This window comes from Nematostella vectensis, chromosome 10, assembly GCF_932526225.1.
Source record: "Nematostella vectensis chromosome 10, jaNemVect1.1, whole genome shotgun sequence".
Lineage (NCBI taxonomy): Eukaryota > Metazoa > Cnidaria > Anthozoa > Actiniaria > Edwardsiidae > Nematostella > Nematostella vectensis.
Genome location: NC_064043.1, coordinates 16,359,914 through 16,383,739, shown reverse-complemented (window position 1 = coordinate 16,383,739; position 23,826 = coordinate 16,359,914). Strand labels below are relative to the sequence as shown.

Here is a 23,826-nt window from a genome sequence, read left to right as displayed (position 1 = left end):
CTCATAGTAACACGTGCTCATTGCTATTGATCGTTAGTGTCTTCCTAATAATTTATTTGGTATTATATTCTTATATACACTAAAATTTAAGAACATCATTAAGAACATATTCAGCCTTAAAATGTCCCAAAAATAAGAAAGCCCCAGAGCCTCAACTGAAAATTAGACATTCTTATAAAAAGAGTGTTTTCGCCCGAGCTAGCCGATGGAAAGTTTTGATGTGACTCCTTGGTAATGAGCGAGAAATCTTGGGTACTTTGACCAACCCTCTTTATTATCACCAGTCCTTAAAACGTTATCATTTTCTACAAGCTTTGTGAAGCAAATAGCTGTAGCAGCCATCATGCCAACAAAATATATCTAAGAATGAATTTTATTAATAAACTCCAGCGATACCAGAGCCAGAGGGGAGCGCGCGTTGATCTCGTACACTGCGTAGCCTTAGACTACGATTTTTATTACTTGGCTGGCACTCTTAAACCTGGTGGCCTCAACCGGCGTGAAGAAACCGTTTAGTAATCCACACCACCCATCTTTCTTAAGTTACTCCTTACTCAATTACTATTTTTATCTTTTGTTAGTTAATCACTAATGAAATTTGTACATATACTAACTGTAACATGCCACTGTAACTCATTTATAATCTGAAGAAGGCAGGTATTGGCCTGCCGAAATATCGTTCTAAAAAAAAAGATAAATCTGGGTTGTTGTCGACTTTATCTTTTAAAGGTTTTACTATTATCGTAAGTACGAGTGGCAAACTTCCGAGGTGTGTTGGTCTTTTTACTCCTTTTGTTTAATTCCCGGTATATTCGTCCTTGATGAAGGGTCATAATTACTATTTCATTCGTCCTTTACTCTCTAGCGCTCATTCGTTTATCTTTTATGGTTATATCCTTCTTATATACACACCCCTTGCAAAGATATTAACAAAGCTCTCGGGTCTCTTGCTCCTCCACTTGATATCACTAAAACGGCGGATTAAACATCTATGTTTACATCTTTGGTCCTTGTCAGGATTTAACATATTATTCCTTTTTCATTTGTCTTTACTATACACACACGCCTATCCCAATATTCACTTAGTCGCTCATCTTGAATATCCACCCATACAACCCCCATTCCATTAATCAACAGCTCAAAAATGTCAAGGCAGCAGTCGCTGGCGAGCTAGTCCGGCATGACCTCCTCCACCACTACCAACCTATACACGTCAAACGCGTGCTTGTTATTTGCTTTCTTTGCTTTCGTTCACCTGTCAGTTTCCTCGTCGCGTGACTGTTTAAGTGTTGGTGGTTGGGGTCCACACCCCAATCGCCGGATTAGCTCGCTAATGGCAGTTATCATATTTAAAGGTTTAAAGCCTTCCACGGACAGTTATTCCATTCTCCCTGATTTACTACTTGGTACTTGCTTGCTTTTCTGCCATCGTCACACACCCCTTTTGGGCCTTGTCATTATTTATGAGGTCCTTCATCCATCACCTGGCAACTCACGATCTCGGCGTAGTCAGTGGGCTCGTAACGCGGTGGCAGGATGACGTCACGTGACGTATCATCCACGTCATCAAGGTCGGCAAGATCCGCGTAATACCCGTTAGTATTCGCGGGACTTCCCGCGGGATCGACACGAGGCGTCTGCAATAAGAACACAAACATAATGTGCGCTTAAACCAATCTCCCAGAGCTATATAATGTCCCCAATTTTATGATAATAGTGAATCCAATAGAAATTTATCACTGTGACGGTGTAAGAGCAAGAAAAGCGTTTTGAAAATAAACCATAATACCTAATACTAATTAAACTGTGTCCCATATTTTATGAGAATATTCTGGATGGAGAAAAAACGGCAACTAAATAACGTTTGGGAAACCTTTTAGTTTAAAAATCCTACTCATGAATAATGCTTCTTTTGAATTAAAGATTTCTATACAGAGAAAGAAAAGTGCAATTCCACTTCAAATTCCTAGTCTTTGACATATTTTCGTCAGATGGAGTACCTTGTTTCTCTTGTCGACAACTGCATACAGATAGTCACCGATCGAAAGCGCATGCTCGTCGTCGCTTGGTCCGCTGTCCAGCACTTGGGGCGCATGCTCTATTTTCATTGGCTGTTGCTTGGATACAATTGCTTCCCCGGTAATCAGCTGAGGCTCCTCGCCGACATGCACTCTCGCGTACACAGGTCTCTCAGAGCCTGGCGCGGTTAAGATATCCACAGGCAGCCGGTTGCAGATCTCAGATGCATTTTGTTCTATTTCAATGGAATTCGGAAACATGGATGGGTCGATGTTCAGATTAACATAACGCCGAGGTCCAGTGACGGCGTTTGATTGATGCATTGTGCAGTCTCCAGACTGTCCGTAATTGCGGTTTCTAGCGATTTTTTGTTTTTTATTTACCCGAGCGTAAACTGGTTCAGGTGGGGTCTCCCGGCTGCTTGGGTCGCCTGTGGCGAAGGCGCGGTGAACTAGCTCATTGAGCGAGCTATACGAGGCAGTGCAGCTATTAGTGTAGGAAGATCCCTGGGATTCCAGGTCAGGCGCGGAATCATACACGACGCCACAGGAAGCGCCCGCGATACCATCGTACACGTGACCCCCGCTTGCATCAGCTATATCCTCATAACTTTGATCAGTGGTTCCGGGGGAGGACCCAGGGTGAATCACTGCATTTGTCACGCAAGGCTGCGTTCCAGGGTCAGCAGCTAGCTCCATATGCTCATGCGTATCGATGTAGTCTGCGCCGCGCGTGTTCTCGTCCTCAGAAGCCTCACGATGCGCGTGGTGGATAATGGTTACTGGAATGGCGTTTTTTCTACTTGTGCTTAAACAAAAACAAATGTAAATTAAAAGTATGCCATGCAGTGGGGGATCCGATTAAATGTTAGGTACTCTCGGAAACAGCCTGAGAAAAGATATACTTTACAAATAGATCTATTTTTGCGTGCGTCTGTCCTCTTATAAATGCACAGATCACGCCACGGCGTGTCATGAACAAAAAGTACGCAACGAGACGGAGTCGAGACAGACGCACAAAACAATAAGATATGTGTATACTAACGCCAAGCGTCTGTGTGTCCTCAAATAACACATGGACCCTTGACCAATCAGAGCGCGCGATTTACGAGTATCGTTGTCTAAACAAAGATAATATACCAAATTTACTCGAATAAGCGCCTCCCTCGAATAAGCGCCCCCCCCCCCCAAGATTGTTTTTGTAACTAAGTAATATAACTATTATACATGTTATTATAAGAAAGCAATGGAGCTCATAGACTCTGGACAAGAAAGAGTCCTTTTAAATAAGCGCCTCCCTCGAATAAGCGCCCCGTCTGAGAGTGGACAAATTTAAAAAGCGCCGGTATGCTCATATCCTCTTGTAAGTATTAGAGGTCTGTATTGACCTTGACTTTGACCCTCATACCTTGATTTTCTGGGACGCTTTTTTTCTGCGGATATAAACAAATTGAAAATTGAAATTTAACTATTGTTTAATTAGTTAATAACATCTACGGTAAGATTGAAATCAAGATGCTAAAAATCAAGGTCTTTGAAATGAAGCTAAACCGTTTCTAAAAAAAGAATTCTGGCTTTTTTGTAAGTGCTGAATAAGTTGCTTTTTGTTACTGTTATTTTGCCGCTAAAAGCCTGAGCGCGCGCTAGTTTGCCAAACAAACAGTCACGTGATCTCTTATCGCAAGTCCCCTATTAGAGCCATGTTGAGGATCAGGATACCACAGGCTTACCGCGGTGCTGGTGTTTCCACACGCACACGATGATGATGAGTATGATGCATGCCACAGAGAGGAGTACTAGGACCACCAGCACCTCCAAGGACAGCGCGCTAGATGACTTAGAAGACGCTGAAATAACCAATAGTACAGGATTCAGAAAACTATAGTGGAGTCATCAGGGACAAGCAGTCAGTTCTCACAAGACGCAAATAATGCTTCATTTCTAGCGGGAGCGGGATATTATGTATTTTTTGTGCTTGTTGGTGACTGCTTTTCACCCATGTTGCAATAGCTCAGATTGGACCAGCGTCATACTCCACTGGCAAACTGTGTTACATGGCACAATTTTATAGTAGTTTTTTGGCAATTTTATAAAACATATTCATATATTTTTTATCCAGAAGAAGTGAAGAAGTGTCATTAGGTAAAGAGGTAGGCTATCAAGGGGACTTGGGAGAAATCCCCCACCCCTTGATCCATGGAATTAAGTGGTCCGTTAAATGGTCAAACGCTGAAATTCCCGCCCCCGGACTGGAATTAGAGGAGGGGAGCTGCAAACTGTCTCTTTCGTCACGTAGTATTGGGTAATGTACCGTGAGGTGCATCATCTCTTGGAGTTGATAGAGATTGGATAGTCGACGACTCCTCTGAATAAGAAAAAGTATAATTTACTCTACATGGCTTTGTAAATGCACCAAATATCAACCCATTCATTTATTTCTGATATTCATTATAACATGGGGAAACAGAGCTTCTTGGCAGCAGCGAAGACCCCTTGATTAACCATGAGATATAAATGAACAGAGAGGAAGGAAATAAGCAATAAGAAAAGACAATAGCGTTGTTGATAATAATCGCATGCGCCGTGCCCCCCGTCCAATATGTTTACCTTTCAACCACTCTCCAGCACATCAGATAAAATAAAGCCCCCCGACCAATATGTTTACCTTTCACCTCTCCAGCACATCAGATAAAATAAAGCCCCCCGTCCAATATGTTTACCTTTCACCTCTCCAGCACATCAGATAAAATAAAGCCCCCCCGACCAATATGTTTACCTTTGAATCACTCTTCAGCACATCAGATAAAATAAAGCCCCCCGTCCAATATGTTTACCTTTGAATCACTCTCCAGCACATCAGATAAAATAAAGCCCCCCGTCCAATATGTTTACCTTTTAATCACTCTCCAGCACATCAGATAAAATAAAGCCCCCCGTCCAATATGTTTACCTTTCAACCACTCTCCAGCACATCAGATAAAATAAAGCCCCCCGACCAATATGTTTACCTTTCACCTCTCCAGCACATCAGATAAAATAAAGCCCCCCGTCCAATATGTTTACCTTTCACCTCTCCAGCACATCAGATAAAATAAAGCCCCCCCGACCAATATGTATACCTTTGAATCACTCTTTAGCACATCAGATAAAATAAAGCCCCCCGTCCAATATGTTTACCTTTGAATCACTCTTCAGCACATCAAATAAAATAAAGCCCCCCGTCCAATATGTTTACCTTTGAATCACTCTCCAGCACATCAGATAAAATAAAGCCCCCCGTCCAATATGTTTACCTTTCAACCACTCTCCAGCACATCAAATAAAATAAAGCCCCCCGTCCAATATGTTTACCTTTGAATCACTCTCCAGCACATCAGATAAAATAAAGCCCCCCGTCCAATATGTTTACCTTTCAACCACTCTCCAGCACATCAAATAAAATAAAGCCCCCCGTCCAATATGTTTACCTTTCAACCACTCTTCAGCACATCAGATAAAATAAAGCCCCCCGTCCAATATGTTTACCTTTGAATCACTCTCCAGCACATCAGATAAAATAAAGCCCCCCGTCCAATATGTTTACCTTTGAATCACTCTCCAGCACATCAGATAAAATAAAGCCCCCCCGACCAATATGTTTACCTTTCAACCACTCTCCAGCACATCAGATAAAATAAAGCCCCCCCGACCAATATGTTTACCTTTCAACCACTCTCCAGCACATCAGATAAAATAAAGCCCCCCGTCCAATATGTTTACCTTTCAACCACTCTCCAGCACATCAGATAAAATAAAGCCCCCCGTCCAATATGTTTACCTTTGAATCACTCTCCAGCACATCAAATAAAATAAAGCCCCCCGTCCAATATGTTTACCTTTGAATCACTCTCCAGCACATCAGATAAAATAAAGCCCCCCGACCAATATGTTTACCTTTGAATCACTCTTCAGCACATCAGATAAAATAAAAAAACCCGGCCAATGTGTTTACCTTTCAACCACTCTCCAGCACATCAGATAAAATAAACCCAACGCAAAGTTAGATAGACATTTTCAATTCTATTTTTTTCCTCAAAGAATATATCTTCTTTATTGTTTAGGTTCACTTACTCGGCAGAATAACTGGCAGTGAGGTCGATAAACTTGTTGTTATTGCTGACTCCGTCGTCTTGGTATTTGTACGTATAGTTGTTGTTGTCGCTGAAGATGACGGTGTTAATTGTGAAGCTGCTATTGTTTCAGTCGTAAGGGTTTCTGTAGTTGGGCTGATACATCGCGGCACACGACCTGCTTGGCTACAGTCTGATAAACATGACATTGTTGCTGTTATCGTTCGAGGCATTTATCATTGACAAAAGGATATACACCTGTTTCACAAAAACCTTGTCAATGCAAACGGAGAACTGCCATTAGCCAGTCGCTATTGGCGCTGTTTGTGCTGAGGTTTTTGTATAATAGGTGCATAACATAATATCTTACCTTTCTTATATTCACAGATGCGACCTCTCTGTAAATCATATCTTATAGAATTCAGAGATCCTTTGAACATGTAATCTCGTGATATCAACACGCTTGAAGTACGCTGCTCTCCTTCATTCGCTGTTGGCTTGCCTGATTGCCATTTGTCTGTGAGGGTAAAATTAGCTCCGTTTTTCCACTTCAAAGGCTCTCCTTTCTTCCAATTGTCAGGAATCTCCATCCCAATGAACGACTCGTTTGACCCGTCTGGGACCGTCTTGGTTTGAATTTGCTCCGTGATGAACGCCCACTCCTCCTTTGTCTCCATTACAACCAAATCGCCACCAGCAACCGAGCATTGTTGTCGGCTGAGAAGCCATGACATGATGTCATCATGGAAGGAATAGCATGATTCACACTCTTTATCGACACCTAAACCAAAGAAGAGGTATACGGGCTTAACAATACATAGTATAGCCGGGTAATTGCATAGGATTAAGATTTTGTATGTGTTACTGTGATATGATAACAGGTGTTACTGTGCTACGACTGTATGTGTGTTATTGCACTATGTCTACATGTTACTGTGTTTTGACTACATGTGTTTCTGTGTTATATCTACATGTGTTACTGTGTTATGACTACATGTTACTGTGTTATGACTACATGTTACTGTGGCATATCTACATGTGTTACTGTGTTATATCTACATGTGTTACTGTGTTATATCTACATGTGTTACTGTGTTATGACTACATGTGTTACTGTGGAATATCTACATGTGTTATTGTGCTATATCTACATGTGTTACTGTGTTATATCTACAGGTGTTAATGTGTAATGACATATGTGTTACTGTGTTATTACTCTGTTAAGATTGTATGTGTGTTACTGTGTTGTTCTACATGTGTTACTGTGTTATGACTTTATGTGTTACGACTGTGTAACTGTGTAAGTTTCTGGTTATCTTTGACGCTAGAGTTATAAATTTTTTACTCGTGAATGTGCCCTGTAAAATTATGTGCTTGTTTCGTCGTAGTATATCGCCTGCGTTTTATGACTCGTACTTTCACGCGATGGTATAAGCACAAACCGAAAGAAATCGTCGACGAGAGACTATCCAAATAATATTCGGCTTACCAGAAATGCTTGAGGTTCCTTGTAGGATGACAATCAATCTGAGAATTATCACACTTGATTTTCCTCGAGTAACGTTCATAATTAAGTAAAAAAAGTCACAAATTTTTGTAGCAAATGTACCTAACGCGGCCACAGAAAAAAAAAACACCAGCGTTGAGCGCAAGCTGTCATGTGAGATGAAATTAGTTTCGGTTTTCGATCTGAGCTTCCAATAATAGAGTGATCGGAGCTCAAACGGATGTAGAGAAAACCGCTGTTTTTTTATGTCATGCTCTCACCTCGCTTACTCTCCAATTAATTTTCATGGCAATAGTGCGACTCTCGCATGAGAATTATGCTGTCAGCGATAGCGGAAGCATCTTCAAAGCTCGAACATTTTGTATAAAGGAATTGGAAAATTGGACGCGCATTTTGGATCTAATAAGGTGTTCAAAAGCTGACATGTTATTAATTAGTGCTTTTTGTGTTGGTCTACGAGAACGCACGGATTTACCACGAAAGTCAACACCGTCTGAATATACAGTTTACAGGTCTGTATTTTTCCGCTAAATTATGATTCCATAAGGAAGTAGGAAATGGAATGAACCGATGATTGCACTCTGGAAATAAAACGTTCTAAAAAAAAATTACAATTAATTTATTTATCAGAAATGCAAACAGATATTCTTATTAATATTTTTCAATTCTTTATTTTGAGCCTTATGAAAATTGGTTTATCGATGTCTTTGCAATTGTGGCGTCTCACTCGAAGGAACTTTTAGCTATTCGTAAGTTTTTGTTTTGCGTTAGTCATAAAAAGGCAAGTGAAGTAGAGGAGATGATTTGCGGTTCGCTATTGGGAACTAATTGGCATCTAAACACAGCTGTGATGTCGACAGGGGGTAGAAGGGATAAGTGGGGGGGGGGGGGGGTGCGGTTTTAAGTAGAAGGGGCTTCTCACTCTAAATCCCGTGATGCCACGGCAAACAACTTGACATTCACACCACGGGCAAACCAGACGATGTTCGTGTATCGAATTTTATCTTTAATTTGTTCACCGAATATATATGTGATAAAGCCAATTTCTAAAGCTGTTTTAGCCGTGATTCATAACAGTTTGAGGCGATTTTCCTCCCTCAACTCGGTTCACCTCCTCCACACTCGTAATAAAATACAACAGGGTAGGAAGCTCCACGCCTAGAAAACGGACAGCTTTTTCCTTCAGAATCCTATGCCATAGAATAATAATTTCTAAACACATCTTTCGAAGAAAATAATCCAAAAGACCAGAATTTCCCTGCAATTTTTCGCAAAATCGAAATTTATTGCTCTTCCAGGGTGCTGACAAACAGTCGGTCCACTGAGCGCGGTCGGGGCCTGGACACAATAGAAAATACAATGAATTTTTCAGCGGTTGCCATGGCATTGCATTCTGTTGAAGGCCGGCATTGCTTCGAAGAGTCGAAGGTGTGTTTGCGAGGGCGTGGATCTTCCTACCCTGTTGTATTTTATTACGAGTGGGGAGGCGGTGAACCGAGATGAGGAAGGAAAATCGCCTAAACTGTTTTGAATCACGGCTAAAACGGAACCATATCTATCTATGGCAACAGCTTCAAGAAATTGGCTTTATTACAGATATATCGGTGAACAAATTAAATATAATATTCAATACACGAACATTTCGTCTGGTTTGCCCGTGTTCACACTTTTTAATCGGAAATAGTAAATAATAAAAGCAACTTCGATGGCGTACAAACGAAAGTGACACCTACCTTCTGTGTTCCTGGGGTATGAGTGGGGTGGACCCCTACCACGCCAGGGTCCATACCGTTCTTCTGTGTTCCTGGGGTATGAGTGGGGTGGACCCCTACCACGCCAGGGTCCATACCATTCTTCTGTGTTTCTGGGGTATGAGTGGGGTGGACCCCGTCCACGCCAGGGTCCACACCGTTCTTCTGTGTTCCTGGGGTATGAGTGGGGTGGACCCCTACCACGCCAGGGTCCATACCGTTCTTCTGTGTTCCTGGGGTATGAGTGGGGTGGACCCCTACCACGCCAGGGTCCATACCGTTCTTCTGTGTTTCTGGGGTATGAGTGGGGTGGACCCCGTCCGCGCAAGGGTCCATACCGTTCTTCTGTGTTCCTGGGATATGAGTGGGGTGGACCCCGTCCGCGCAAGGGTCCATACCGTTCTTCTGTGTTCCTGGGGTATGAGTGGGGTGGACCCCGTCCACGCCAGGGTCCATACCGTTCTTCTGTGTTCCTGGGGTATGAGTGGGGTGGACCCCTACCACGCCAGGGTCCATACCGTTCTTCTGTGTTCCTGGGGTATGAGTGGGGTGGACCCCTACCACGCCAGGGTCCATACCGTTCTTCTGTGTTCCTGGGGTATGAGTGGGGTGGACCCCGTCCACGCCAGGGTCCATACCGTTCTTCTGTGTTCCTGGGGTATGAGTGGTGGGGTGGACCCCTACCACGCCAGGGTCCATACCGTTCTTCTGTGTTCCTGGGGTATGAGTGGGGTGGACCCCGTCCGCGCAAGGGTCCATACCGTTCTTCTGTGTTCCTGGGGTATGAGTGGGGTGGACCCCGTCCACGCCAGGGTCCATACCGTTCTTCTGTGTTCCTGGGGTATTAGTGGGGTGAACCCCTAGCACGCCAGGGTCCATACCGTTCTTCTGTGTTCCTGGGGTATGAGTGGGGTGGACACCGTCCACGCCAGGGTCCATACCGTTCTTCTGTGTTCCTGGGGTATGAGTGGGGTGGACACCGTCCACGCCAGGGTCCATACCGTTCTTCCGTGTTCATGGGGTATGAGTGGGGTGGATCCCGTCCACGCAAGGGTCCATACCGTTCTTCTGTGTTCCTGGGGTATGAGTGGGGTGGATCCCGTGCTGGAAAAACTATCAAAGCCTACAAGTAGGCTAGTTTGCCCGCTGAAGTCGATCGTCCAACTGCAAGCGAACAAACTCCAAGTGCTTGAAGACCATATCTATATTGAGACAGGAATTCTTTCTTGAGTTTAAGTAAACTTACGAGTAAAAATTCGCATGCTGGAGCGCCGGCCTGCAGCATGAAAAAAACGTAAACAAAGGCTAAGTTTTTCACATTTTGTCTACGACAAAGTTTCTTCCCAAAAAGTTCAAACTATTAAAAAACAAGACAACGATTTAGTGTGTACTGACCTTAAAGGAACATATTTCTGACGTTCCATTATGGTATCTCAAAGAAAGAAACTGTATTTAATTCCTTCAGAATAATGTTGATTTTATCGGCTGTTTTAAATTGGCTTGAGCTTCCGACGTATCACGCCCTCAGAACTAGGACACTTTTCCAGCGGCTCTTTTGCGGTAATGACCCTTGGGAGCGCCCGCAAAGTACGCTGGATCCTCGAACATGCTGTCCCTCTTTGAAAAAACATGCTCTCGGCAGAATAGAAATACGGTCCCGAGGGTCATGTAAAGGATCTTTCTGACATTGGGTTATATTGCTAACTAAAAAAGGTCCAGACAAGTTAGAGTAACTAGGAGGTCTGCGTAGGCGAGGTGTAGACAGGCTATAAACCAGCACAGGGTTAAAATGGATATTGTACCTTTTTGTGAAATGAGTGGTCGGGGCAAAAGAAAAAAGTTCGTAACGTCAGCGCAACTACTCTGCTTCACAGAGGCGTGATTTTGTTCACTTTATTTCATTTTCATTTCAATCATTTCAATGTCTGTCATTGATGAAATGAATAAAGAAAACACAACGATTGCACTATTTATTTTCATTATTCTCGATAAAACCATTCTAAATAAGGAACATATTGCTTTGATACAGGTGATGAATCAAAATACGCGCTCATGAACTCTTACTGTCCGTGTCGTCTCTAGTGACGTTTTGGTGTAGCCTCAACTTAAATTATCGCATCTTATTGGTTTTCTGTAGTGACGTTTGGGTCTAGTCTCTTCTTAAATGTTTGCATTTTTCCTATTGATGTGCTTTCAAATATTCACTTCTTTGGTTCGTATGTTAGCAAAAGCAACCCAAAGATGGCTTCTATTATTTCTAAGATGTTTTTTTGGTAAAACTCTTTTTAACACACACAATACTCCACACTATTCCCGCTCTGTCTTCCAACGTTTCCATACACGTGTAGCGGCTCGTAGTCTGACGTCTGGCCTAATAGCTCTGCGTAATGACTGGTTTCAGTTATGTGGTGACCGGTAATTACACTCTTTCTTATAGTTATAGGGTGACCGGTTATCGGACCCTCCCGCGACGTCACTGTACACTCTATAGGTGATACCATTTGTTCGCCAAATGGGGTGTGGTTCACTTGTTTCATTTCAATCAATGGAATCGGCTCCTGAGAAAGATAGCAATCTTGATAATTAACATGTTAGACTGCGCAATTATAACAATTATACCATTTCCATTGAGGTGGATAGTGGGGAAATATCGAGAGCCGTTTTGCTGTTATTATTTTATCGAATTTCAAACTTTGTTTTAGTTACCTTTAATATAATGGTCGCGCAAAACGAGGTGTCGCTTCTGAGAGTTGTTGATGTTCGTATCTTTTTAAAGGATTTTGCTCGCTCTGGACATTGAGAGCACCGAATCAAATCCACTCTGTTTTTCCACACAATGCTTTTAACCACCACGAAATACAGAACCTCCAATAAAGACAATATACGAATGTTGACCAAACGTCCCGTTTGACACGTCGTTTTCACGAATTTAATCGTATAAATAATTTATTTCGCTTTAAACAACTACTTATTCGAAGGGCTAATTCCCGACATCATTTCAGCCGTAAAATACACGTTTAGAAAGGGGTTTTACAAACGAAAGGATGTTTTTGCTCAACTACCTACAGGGTGTGGAAAGAGTTTGATTTTTTAAGCCATGCCGAACATGTACTACATTTTGAAAGCAAAAAAGCAATTTCAGCAGGGAACCCGATAGTTCTTGTAACTTGTCTTCTCCAGTCGATAATCCGAGACCATTTGGCCTATCTGAACTCAGTCGGGATACGTACCGCCGATATTTTCAACCCAAAGGACACTGACATTCTAGTCAAGGGAAAAGCGAGGATCGTGCCCGGTAGTCCTAAGTCATTCGGCAGTGAAGCGGTGAAGCTATTACTTGGCACCAAAGCTTAAGCTTACAGAGAGGATGTCGTATATCCTTGACTTGCGAAATGTGCAAATAGTCCGTAAAACCATATTTTGTGGTACATTTCTTCCAGTAATCGAGGAGAGTTGTTCTCCAAGCAAATGCGATCCGAATAGCTTGTGCCTTTTTTAATAACCGGGACTTTGACCAATCAGAGCGCGCGATTTACGAGTGTCGTTGTCTAAACAAAGATAATATATCAAATTTACTGGAATAAGCGCCTCCCTCGAATAAGCGCCCCCCCCCATCCCCCCAAGATTTTTTTGTAACTAAGTAAAATAACTATTATACATGTTCTAAGAAAGCAATGGAGCTCAAAGACTCTGGACAAGAAAAAGTCCTTTTAAATAAGCGCCTCCCTCGAATAAGCGGCCTGTCTGCTCATATCCTCTTGTAAGTATTAGAGTTGACCTTGACCTTAACCTTGACCCTCATACCTTGAAATTTCTTGGACGCTTTTTTTCTGCGGATATAAACAAATTGAAAACTGTACTACTGTTTAATCAGTTAATAACATCTACGGTAAGATTGAAATCAAGATGCTAGAAATCAAGGTCTTCTAAATAAAACTAAACCATTTCTCTTAGTCCCCTATTAGAGCCATGTTGAGGATCAGGACACCACAGGCTTACCGCGGTGCTGGTGTTTCCACACGCACACGATGATGATGAGTATGATGCATGCCACAGAGAGGAGTACTAGGACCACCAGCACCTCCAAGGACAGCGCGCTAGATGACTTAGAAGACGCTGAAATAACCAATAGTACAGGATTCAGAAAACTATAGTGGAGTCATCAGGGACAAGCAGTCAGTTCTCACAAGACGCAAATAATGCTTCATTTCTAGCGGGAGCGGGATATTATGTATTTTTTGTGCTTGTTGGTGACTGCTTTTCACCCATGTTGCAATAGCTCAGATTGGACCAGCGTCATACTCCACTGGCAAACTGTGTTACATGGCACAATTTTATAGTAGTTTTTTGGCAATTTTATAAAACATATTCATATATTTTTTATCCAGAAGAAGTGGAGAAGTGTCATTAGGTAAAGAGGTAGGCTATCAAGGGGACTTGGGAGAAATCCCCCACCCCTTGATCCATGGAATTAAGTGGTCCGTTAAATGGTCAAACGCTGAAATTCCCGCCCCCGGACTGGAATTAGAGGAGGGGAGCTGCACACTGTCTCTTTCGTCACGTAGTATTGGGTAATGTACCGTGAGGTGCATCATCTCTTGGAGTTGATAGATGTTGTAGTTTTACTTCCGGTTAATTAGCATATCTTTCGCACATGCGCACCCGGATTGAGTTCCTCGTGTAGTCCGCCATGTTTTGTATTGTGTTAATAAAATAGGTGAATAAAAAGCCTTCAAGTCAACTTATTACATGGTGTCAGAAGCAAACTGAAGGAAAATCACTCTCAAACATACCAGGTCGGTATTTTACGAGAAATCTAGCAAGTTTACACAAGGAAAATGGCCGAACTCACTGGACTCACTAGCCCTCGTATGGACTGGAATGCAACCGATCTTCAACAAGCGCTAAAAAAGTTCAAGGCAACCGTCGAATTGTACTTTTCTGGCCCGCTTAAGTCCAAATCGGAGGAAGAAAAGGTCAGTTATCTGTTGATATGGACGGGAGAAGAAGGAATTGAATTAGTTTCTACGTGGTCGCTAACCTCAGACGAGAAGAAAAAGCTGTCAACTTACTGGGAGAAGTTTGAAGAATACGTCGCCCCCAAGAGCAATTCTCGCTTAGCACGATTTAAACTACGCACTCTGAAGCAAAAGGACGATGAACCAGTGGATTCATTTATAAAGAAAGTAAGATTGCTAGCCAGCGAATGCAGGTATGATAATGTAGACGAACACATTATTGACGCTCTAATTTTCGGGTCTCGCCGCCCACGTGTCCAGGCTAAACTCCTCGAGTTAGACAAAACTCTAACGCTCGCTAAGGCAATAGACATAGCCAGGACTGAGGAAGCCACTTCGGCTCAGTTACAAGATATTAGAGGCACAAACACTATACCTGTACACGCAACAACCCACAAAAGCCCTTCTTCACATCCCAAGACACACTCACGTGAAAATAAACAAATACAAACTTGTGGGAACTGTGGCACTAGCCATAATGTGACACAAAAATCCCTGTGCCCCGCAAACGGAACAAAATGCAGCAACTGTGGGAAACCAAACCACTGGGCCAAGGTTTGCCGTTCCACCAAACCCCCAGGTCCCACCCCGAGGGGAAGAGGCAGGCGGGGAAACCGGAACAAATCAAAGCAACAGATAAACACCCTCAGCAATGAGAATGCTAGCACTGAACCTGAACCCCTAGATTCCCCACAGTTATATTTTCACTCTCTGACCATTGATAGTATGTCTCGACAGATCACTCAAGCGCTCGTCAACATACAGGTTAACTCGAGTAACGGGACACTACCACTATTATGCAAGATTGACACTGGTGCTGAAGGAAATGTGATCCCATTAAGCAACTACAAGCACATCTATCCAGAGTCACTCTGCGACATAGACGGCAAGCCCCTCAGCTTAGCCCCATCAGATACAAGGATAACAGCATATGGAGGCCATGAAGTACAACACTACGGTACCTGCAACCTCACTTTACTACATAACGGTCAGTCCAGCCCTCATGAATTTCATGTTGTAAACACGACAGGACCTACAATCCTAGGACTACCCACATGTACTGCAATGAAGCTTGTAACCCTTAACCACAGTCTAAGCAAAGACCAGGCTGAGCCAGCCGAAATACGACCAGCTCAAGTACCCAAGGATGACCCTGAGGCAAAGGCAGCTCTACTAAGACAGTATGCTGACTGCTTCGAAGGCATCGGATGCTTCAGCGGAGAGTTCCATATCACACTTGACCCTACAGTACCCGCTGTGGTCCACCCGCCACGACGAGTCCCTGAAGCACTTCAGGAGCCTCTGCGCAAGGAGTTGGAATCCCTCGTACAGCAAGGAATCATCACCAAGGTTGATGAACCCACTGACTGGGTCAACTCGCTAGTCTGTTCCACAAAGCGGAATGGCTCCATACGACTCTGCCTTGATCCAAAGGACCTCAACTGCGCCATCAAACGTCCACATCATCGTACACCCACTCTTGATGAAGTCTTATCAAAGCTAAGTGGATCCGAGTACTTCTCCATAGTTGACGCCCGCAGCGGTTATTGGAACATAAAGCTTGACCAGGAAAGCTCACTCTATACAACATTCAACTCTCCCCATGGAAGATTCAGATTCCTACGACTACCCTTTGGTCTGATTTGTGCTCAGGACATCTTCCAAAAGAAGGTCGATGAAACCTTTGGTGACTTACCTGGGGTGACAGGCATCACAGACGACATAGTTGTTTACGGACGCAACCGTAAGGAGCATGACAATAACCTGAAAGCAGTAATGGAGCGTGCCCGTGAAACTGGTCTGAAATTCAATGCTGACAAATGCAAAATTGCCAGCAAGGAACTTGTCTTCTTCGGACACACCCTAAGTGCAGATGGTCTGAAACTTGACCCTGCTAAGGTTGAAGCCATCAACAACATGGATCCTTCAACGAGCCTCACAGATCTCCAAGTCTTCCTAGGTATGACGCAATACCTTAGCCGTTTCATACCCAACCTCGCTTCAACAGCAGCGGTCCTCTGGGACTTGACAAGGAAAAGTAGTCAATTCCAGTGGTGCCCAGAACACCAGAAAGCTGTAGATGACATCAAGAAACTCATCACATCGCCAGCCTCGCTGCAGTATTTCGACAGCACCAAGCCTGTCGTAATCCAGGTGGATGCATCTCAACGTGGCCTCGGCGCGACACTCATCCAAGATAAAGGCCCTGTGGAGTACAGAAGTAAGCTACTCACTGAAACCGAGAGGAGGTACTCCAACATAGAAAGGGAAATGCTTGCAGTCGTCCATGGTCTCGAGAAATTCCACTACTACGCTTATGGACGCCACGTCCAGGTCCACACGGACCACAAGCCACTGGAGGCAATATTCAAAAAGCATCTGGCCAGCGCGCCACCCCGCATTGCCAGGATGATGCTGCGGATACAGAAATACGACATCGACATTCGATATGTCCCAGGGAAGGACATACCCCTGGCCGACGCCCTCTCACGACTTAACCCAAGTCCCGGTGACACTATCGCTGGACTTGATGTCTCTATACATGAGCTACACTTGCACCTCAATGCTAGCCCTACTAGGATAACGCAGATCCAAGAGGAGACGAGGAAGGACACAACACTTCACTCACTTCGTGCCGTCATCGCCCAAGGTTGGCCAAACAAAAGAGCTGAATGCCCTGAGTTACTACACCCATACTGGAACTATCGTGACGAATTGTAATTCCAAAGACCCTGCAACCAGATGTTCTACAGCAGCTACACTATGCACACCAGGGTGCGGAAAAATGCAAGCTCAGAGCCAAGGGATCAGTCTTTTGGGCGAACATCAATGCCGACATCGACAACATGGTCAAGAGTTGTGCTCCCTGTCAGCATAATCAGTCCATGAACACTAAAGAGCCGCTAATGCCTCATGATGTTCCACCAAGGCCCTGGCACACCCTAGCATCTGACTTGTTCTCCTGGAACGGTTCACCATACTTACTACTCTCTGATTACTACAGTAAGTTCCCAATTGTGCGCAAGCTAACTAACATCCAATCATCTACTGTCATCGCTCACCTCAAAGGAATATTTGAGGAACATGGCATACCAGACAAACTTGTCACAGGACATGACACCCAGTTTACGTCTGCTCTATTCAAGGTTTTCAGCAGCACCTATGGATTTATTCATACAACTACAAGCCCATACTACAAGGAGGCTAATGGCTTCATAGAGAGAAATGTGCAAACTGTCAAGGATCTCCTTCAAAAGTGCAAGGAATCAGGGCAAGACCCACATCTAGCCATGCTGTGCCTGAGAACAACCCCTTTGGGTCACACCCTGCCATCACCAGCAGAGTTGCTAAATTCCAGAATATATCAGTCTAACCTGCCAGCTACTTCCAGGCATGCACTACTGAACAAACCTGACTATGATGCCAATGTCAAGCTGCAAGCCAGACAAGACCGACAGAAATCATATTACGACAGGACTTCCAAGTGTCTACAGCCTGTCTACCCTCAGGACGCTGTCAGAGTCTTCAACCCCCTCAACTCCAAATGGGAGCCAGGAATAGTTCGAGCCGCTGCGCCAACCCCACGCTCGCACATTGTGGACATGGCCAATGGCAGTACTCTCACCAGAAACCGCAGACACATTCGTCCCACAGGTGAAAAACTAAGCTTGAATAATACCTCAGCTACTGATGACTACGAGCCTGTAGCAGAACCAGCACCTAACGGCAACCAACCCCCAACAGAGCCAAGGACGTCTACACCTGGTACCCCTGCGAAGTCCACACCTACCCAAAGTGGTCCACCATTACGCAGATCAACACGGACAGTGAAGCCCCCAGACAGACTGGACTTGTAGCATTTGCTACACAAACATTAGATATTGAACTATGTTATTATTAGTACTGCAAAGTTCTTTGTTTTTTTTTACATCCCTAATTGGACACTACCAGTCACATTTGTACTCATGTAATTTTTCAGCTTTTCAGCTTAGAGAAGGGGATGTTGTAGTTTTACTTCCGGTTAATTAGCATATCTTTCGCACATGCGCATCCGGATTGAGTTCCTCGTGTAGTCCGCCATGTTTTGTATTGTGTTAATAAAATAGGTGAATAAAAAGCCTTCAAGTCAACTTATTACAATAGAGATTGGATAGTCGACGACTCCTCTGAATAAGAAAAAGTATAATTTACTCTACATGGCATTGTAAATGCACCAAATATCAACCCATTCATTTATTTCTGATATTCATTATAACATGGGGAAACAGAGCTTCTTGGCAGCAGCGAAGACCCCTTGATTAACCATGAGATATTAATGAACAGAGAGGAAGGAAATAAGCAATAAGAAAAGACAATAGCGTTGTTGATAATAAGCGCATGCGCCGTGCCCCCCGTCCAATATGTTTACCTTTGAATCACTCTCCAGCACATCAAATAAAATAAAGCCCCCCGACCAATATGTTTACCTTTCAACCACTCTTTAGCACATCAGATAAAATAAAGCCCCCCGTCCAATATGTTTACCTTTGAATCACTCTCCAGCACATCAAATAAAATAAAGCCCCCCGACCAATATGTTTACCTTTCAACCACTCTTTAGCACATCAGATAAAATAAAGCCCCCCGTCCAATATGTTTACCTTTGAATCACTCTCCAGCACATCAGATAAAATAAAGCCCCCCCGACCAATATGTTTACCTTTCAACCACTCTTTAGCACATCAGATAAAATAAAGCCCCCCGTCCAATATGTATACCTTTGAATCACTCTTTAGCACATCAGATAAAATAAAGCCCCCCGACCAATATGTTTACCTTTGAATCACTCACCAGCACATCAGATAAAATAAAGCCCCCCCGACCAATATGTTTACCTTTGAATCACTCTCCAGCACATCAGATAAAATAAAGCCCCCCGTCCAATATGTTTACCTTTCACCTCTCCAGCACATCAGATAAAATAAAGCCCCCCCGACCAATATGTTTACCTTTGAATCACTCTTCAGCACATCAGATAAAATAAAGCCCCCCCGACCAATATGTTTACCTTTCACCTCTCCAGCACATCAGATAAAATAAAGCCCCCCGTCCAATATGTTTACCTTTCAACCACTCTCCAGCACATCAGATAAAATAAAAAACCCCGGCCAATGTGTTTACCTTTCAACCACTCTCCAGCACATCAGATAAAATAAACCCAACGCAAAGTTAGATAGACATTTTCAATTCTATTTTTTTTCCTCAAAGAATATATCTTCTTTATTGTTTAGGTTCACTTACTCGGCAGAATAACTGGCAGTGAGGTCGATAAACTTGTTGTTATTGCTGACTCCGTCGTCTTGGTATTTGTACGTATAGTTGTTGTTGTTGCTGAAGATGACGGTGTTAATTGTGAAGCTGCTATCGTTTCAGTCGTAAGGGTTGCTGTAGTTGGGCCGATACATCGCGGCACACGACCTGCTTGGCTACAGTCTGATAATCATGACATTGTTGCTGTTATCTTTCGAGGCATTTATCATTGACAAAACGATATACACCTGTTTCACAAAAACCTTGTCAATGCAAACGGAGAACTGCCATTAGCCAGTCGCTATTGGCGCTGTTTGTGCTGAGGTTTTTGTAAAATAGGTGCATAACATAATATCTTACCTTTCTTATATTCACAGATGCGACCTCTCTGTAAATCATATCCTATAGAATTCAGAGATCCTTTAAACATGTAATCTCGTGATATCAACACGCTTGAAGTACGCTGCTCTCCTTCATTCGCTGTTGGCTTGCCTGATTGCCATTTGTCTGTGAGGGTAAAGTTAGCTCCGTTTTTCCACTTCAAAGGCTCTCCTTTCTTCCAATTGTCAGGAATCTCCATCCCAATGAACGACTCGTTTGACCCGTCTGGGACCGTCTTGGTTTGAATTTGCTCCGTGATGAACGCCCACTCCTCCTTTGTCTCCATTACAACCAAATCGCCACCAGCAACCGAGCATTGTTGTCGGCTGAGAAGCCATGTCATGATGTCATCATGGAAGGAATAGCATGATTCACACTCTTTATCGACACCTAAACCAAAGAAGAGGTATACGGGCTTAACAATACATAGTATAGCCGGGTAATAGCATAGGATTAAGATTGTGTATGTGTTACTGTGATATGATAACAGGTGTTACTGTGCTACGACTGTATGTGTGTTATTGCACTATGTCTACATGTTACTGTGTTTTGACTACATGTGTTTCTGTGTTATATCTACATGTGTTACTGTGTTATATCTACATTGTGTTACTGTGTTATGACTACATGTTACTGTGGCATATCTACATGTGTTACTGTGTTATGACTACATGTTACTGTGGCATATCTACATGTGTTACTGTGTTATGACTACATGTGTTACTGTGTTATATCTACATGTGTTAGATGTTATTCTACATGTGTTACTGTGTAATGTCTATATGTGTTACTGTGTAATGACTATATGTGTTATTGTGCTATATCTACATGTGTTACTGTGTTATATCTACATGTGTTACTGTGTTATATCTACATGTGTTACTGTGTTATGACTACATGTTACTGTGTTATATCTACATGTGTTACTGTGTTATATCTACATGTGTTACTGTGTTATGTCTACATGTTACTGTGTTTTGACTACATTTGTTTCTGTGTTATATCTACATGTGTTTCTGTGTTATATCTACATGTGTTACTGTGTTATGACTACATGTGTTACTGTGTTATATCTACATGTGTTTCTGTGTTATATCTACATGTGTTACTGTGTTATATCTACATGTGTTACTGTGTTATGACTACATGTTACTGTGGCATATCTACATGTGTTACTGTGTTATATCTACATGTGTTAGTGTGTTATATCTACATGTGTTACTGTGTTATGACTACATGTGTTACTGTGGAATATCTACATGTGTTACTGTGTTATATCTACATGTGTTACTGTGTTATATCTACATGTGTTACTGTGTTATGACTACATGTGTTACTGTGGAATATCTACATGTGTTACTGTGGAATATCTACATGTGTTACTGTGTTATATCTACATGTGTTAGTGTGTTATTCTACATGTGTTACTGTGTTATGACTACATGTGTTACTGTGGAATATCTACATGTGTTACTGTGTTATATCTACAGGTGTTACTGTGTAATGACATATCTGTTATTGTGTTATTACTGCATGTGTTACTCTGTTAAGATTGTATGTGTGTTACTGTGTTGTTCTACATGTGTTACTGTGTTATGATTACATGTGTTACTGTGTTATAACTACATGTGTTAAGGTGTTATGACTTTATGTGTTACGACTGTGTAACTGTGTAAGTTTCTGGTTATCTTTGACGCTAGAGTTATAAATTTTTTACTCGTGAATGTGCCCTGTAAAATTATGTGCTTGTTTCGTCGTAGTATATCGCCTGCGTTTTATGACTCGTACTTTCACGCGATGGTATAAACACAAACCGAAAGAAATCGTCGACGAGAGACTATCCAAATAATATTCGGCTTACCAGAAATGCTTGAGGTTCCTTGTAGGATGACAATCAATCTGAGAATTATCACACTTGATTTTCCTCGAGTAACGTTCATAATTAAGTAAAAAAAAGTCACAAATTTTTGTAGCAAATGTACCTAACGCAGTCACAGGAAAAAAACCCACCAGCGTTGAGCGCAAGCTGTCATGTGAGATGAAATTAGTTTCGGTTTTCGATCTGAGCTTCCAATAATAGAGTGATCGGAGCTCAAACGGATGTAGAGAAAACCGCTCTCACCTCGCTTACTCTCCAATTAATTTTCATGGCAATAGTGCGACTCTCGCATGAGAATTATGCTGTCAGCGATAGCGGAAGCATCTTCAAAGCTCGAACATTTTGTATAAAGGAATTGGAAAATTGGACGCGCATTTTGGATCTAATAAGGTGTTCAAAAGCTGACATGTTATTAATTAGTGCTTTTTGTGTTGGTCTACGAGAACGCACGGATTTACCACGAAAGTCAACACCGTCTGAATATACAGTTTACAGGTCTGTATTTTTCCGCTAAATTATGATTCCATAAGGAAGTAGGAAATGGAATGAACCGATGATTGCACTCTGAAAATAAAACGTTCTAAAAAAAACTTACAATTAATTGATTTATCAGAAATGCAAACAGATATTCTTATTAATATTTTTCAATTCTTTATTTTGAGCCTTATGAAAATTGGTTTATCGATGTCTTTGAAATTGTGGCGTCTCACTCGAAGGAACTTTTAGCTATTCGTAAGTTTTTGTTTTGCGTTAGTCTTAAAAAGGCAAGTGAAGTAGAGGAGATGATTTGCGGTTCGCTATTGGGAACTAATTGGCATCTAAACACAGCTGTGATGTCGACGGGGGGTAGAAGGGATAAGTGGGGGGGTGCGGTTTTAAGTAGCAGGGGCTTCTCACTCTAAGTCCCGTGATGCCACGGCAAACAACTTGACATTCACACCACGGGCAAACCAGACGATGTTCGTGTATCGAATTTTATCTTTAATTTGTTCACCGAATATATATGTGATAAAGCCAATTTCTAAAGCTGTTTTAGCCGTGATTAATAACAGTTTGAGGCGATTTTCCTCCCTCAACTCGGTTCAACTCCTCCACACTCGTAATAAAATACAGGGTAGGAAGCTCCACGCCCAGAAAACGGACAGCTTTTTCCTTCAGAATCCTATGCCATAAAATAATAATTTCTAAACACATCTTTCGAAGAAAATAATCCGCAAGACCAGAATTTCCCTGCAATTTTTCGCTGCAAAATCGAAATTTATTGCTCTTCCAGGGTGCTGACAAACAGTCGGTCCACTGAGCGCGGTCGGGGCCTGGACACAATAGAAAATACAATGAATTTTTCAGCGGTTGCCATGGCATTGCATTCTGTTGAAGGCCGGCATTGCTTCGAAGAGTCGAAGGTGTGTTTGCGAGGGCGTGGATCTTCCTTCGAACTTCTTGTATGCGAGCTTAAGGCTGGAAAAACTATCAACGCCTACAAGTAGGCTAGTTTGCCCGCTGAAGTCGATCGTCCAACTGCAAGCGAACAAACTCCAAGTGCTTGAAGACCATATCTATATTGAGACAGGAAGTCTTTCTTGAGTTTAAGTAAACTTACGAGTGAAAATTCGCATGCTGGAGCGCCGGCCTGCAGCATGAAAAAAACGTAAACAAAGGCTAAGTTTTCCACATTTTGTCTACGACAACGTTTCTTCCCAAAAAGTTCAAACTATTTAAAAACAAGACAACGATTTAGTGTGTACTGACCTTAAAGGAACATATTTCTGACGTTCCATTATGGTATCTCAAAGAAAGAAACTGTATTTAATTCCTTCAGAATAATGTTGATTTTATCGGCTGTTTTAAATTGGCTTGAGCTTCCGACGTATCAC

At 42.6% G+C, this 23,826-nt stretch overlaps 3 protein-coding genes across 4 annotated transcripts; all 3 read right to left on the bottom strand.

Moving 5' to 3' along the window:
* Positions 1 to 253: 253 nt before the first annotated feature.
* LOC5501290 lies at positions 254 to 7,851 on the bottom strand. 2 transcript variants are annotated; one of them, XM_048733578.1, is made up of 8 exons: positions 7,617 to 7,851; positions 6,498 to 6,908; positions 6,129 to 6,320; positions 4,330 to 4,383; positions 3,749 to 3,865; positions 3,427 to 3,451; positions 2,001 to 2,826; positions 254 to 1,637 (listed from the first exon to the last, which is right to left on the bottom strand). In XM_048733578.1, the coding sequence occupies exons 1-8, from the start codon at positions 7,693 to 7,695 to the stop codon at positions 1,458 to 1,460; spliced, it is 1,884 nt and encodes a 627-aa protein (XP_048589535.1). In that variant the 5' UTR covers positions 7,696 to 7,851; the 3' UTR covers positions 254 to 1,457. The 2 variants fall into 2 exon arrangements, with proteins under 2 accessions (XP_048589535.1, XP_048589534.1); XM_048733577.1 differs by lacking the exon at positions 4,330 to 4,383 and having other exon boundaries at positions 7,617 to 7,760.
* A 310-nt stretch (positions 7,852 to 8,161) lies between these two features.
* LOC125573320 (splicing factor 3A subunit 2-like) lies at positions 8,162 to 10,384 on the bottom strand. Its single transcript, XM_048733877.1, has 2 exons — positions 9,368 to 10,384; positions 8,162 to 8,215 (listed from the first exon to the last, which is right to left on the bottom strand). The coding sequence occupies exons 1-2, from the start codon at positions 10,382 to 10,384 to the stop codon at positions 8,162 to 8,164; spliced, it is 1,071 nt and encodes a 356-aa protein (XP_048589834.1).
* An 879-nt stretch (positions 10,385 to 11,263) lies between these two features.
* Positions 11,264 to 22,427, bottom strand: LOC116607203. The gene is made up of 6 exons (XM_048733576.1): positions 21,935 to 22,427; positions 20,053 to 20,463; positions 19,684 to 19,875; positions 13,385 to 13,501; positions 13,190 to 13,215; positions 11,264 to 11,943 (listed from the first exon to the last, which is right to left on the bottom strand). The coding sequence occupies exons 1-6, from the start codon at positions 22,011 to 22,013 to the stop codon at positions 11,671 to 11,673; spliced, it is 1,098 nt and encodes a 365-aa protein (XP_048589533.1). The 5' UTR covers positions 22,014 to 22,427; the 3' UTR covers positions 11,264 to 11,670.
* Between the last annotated feature and the right edge of the window lie 1,399 nt (positions 22,428 to 23,826).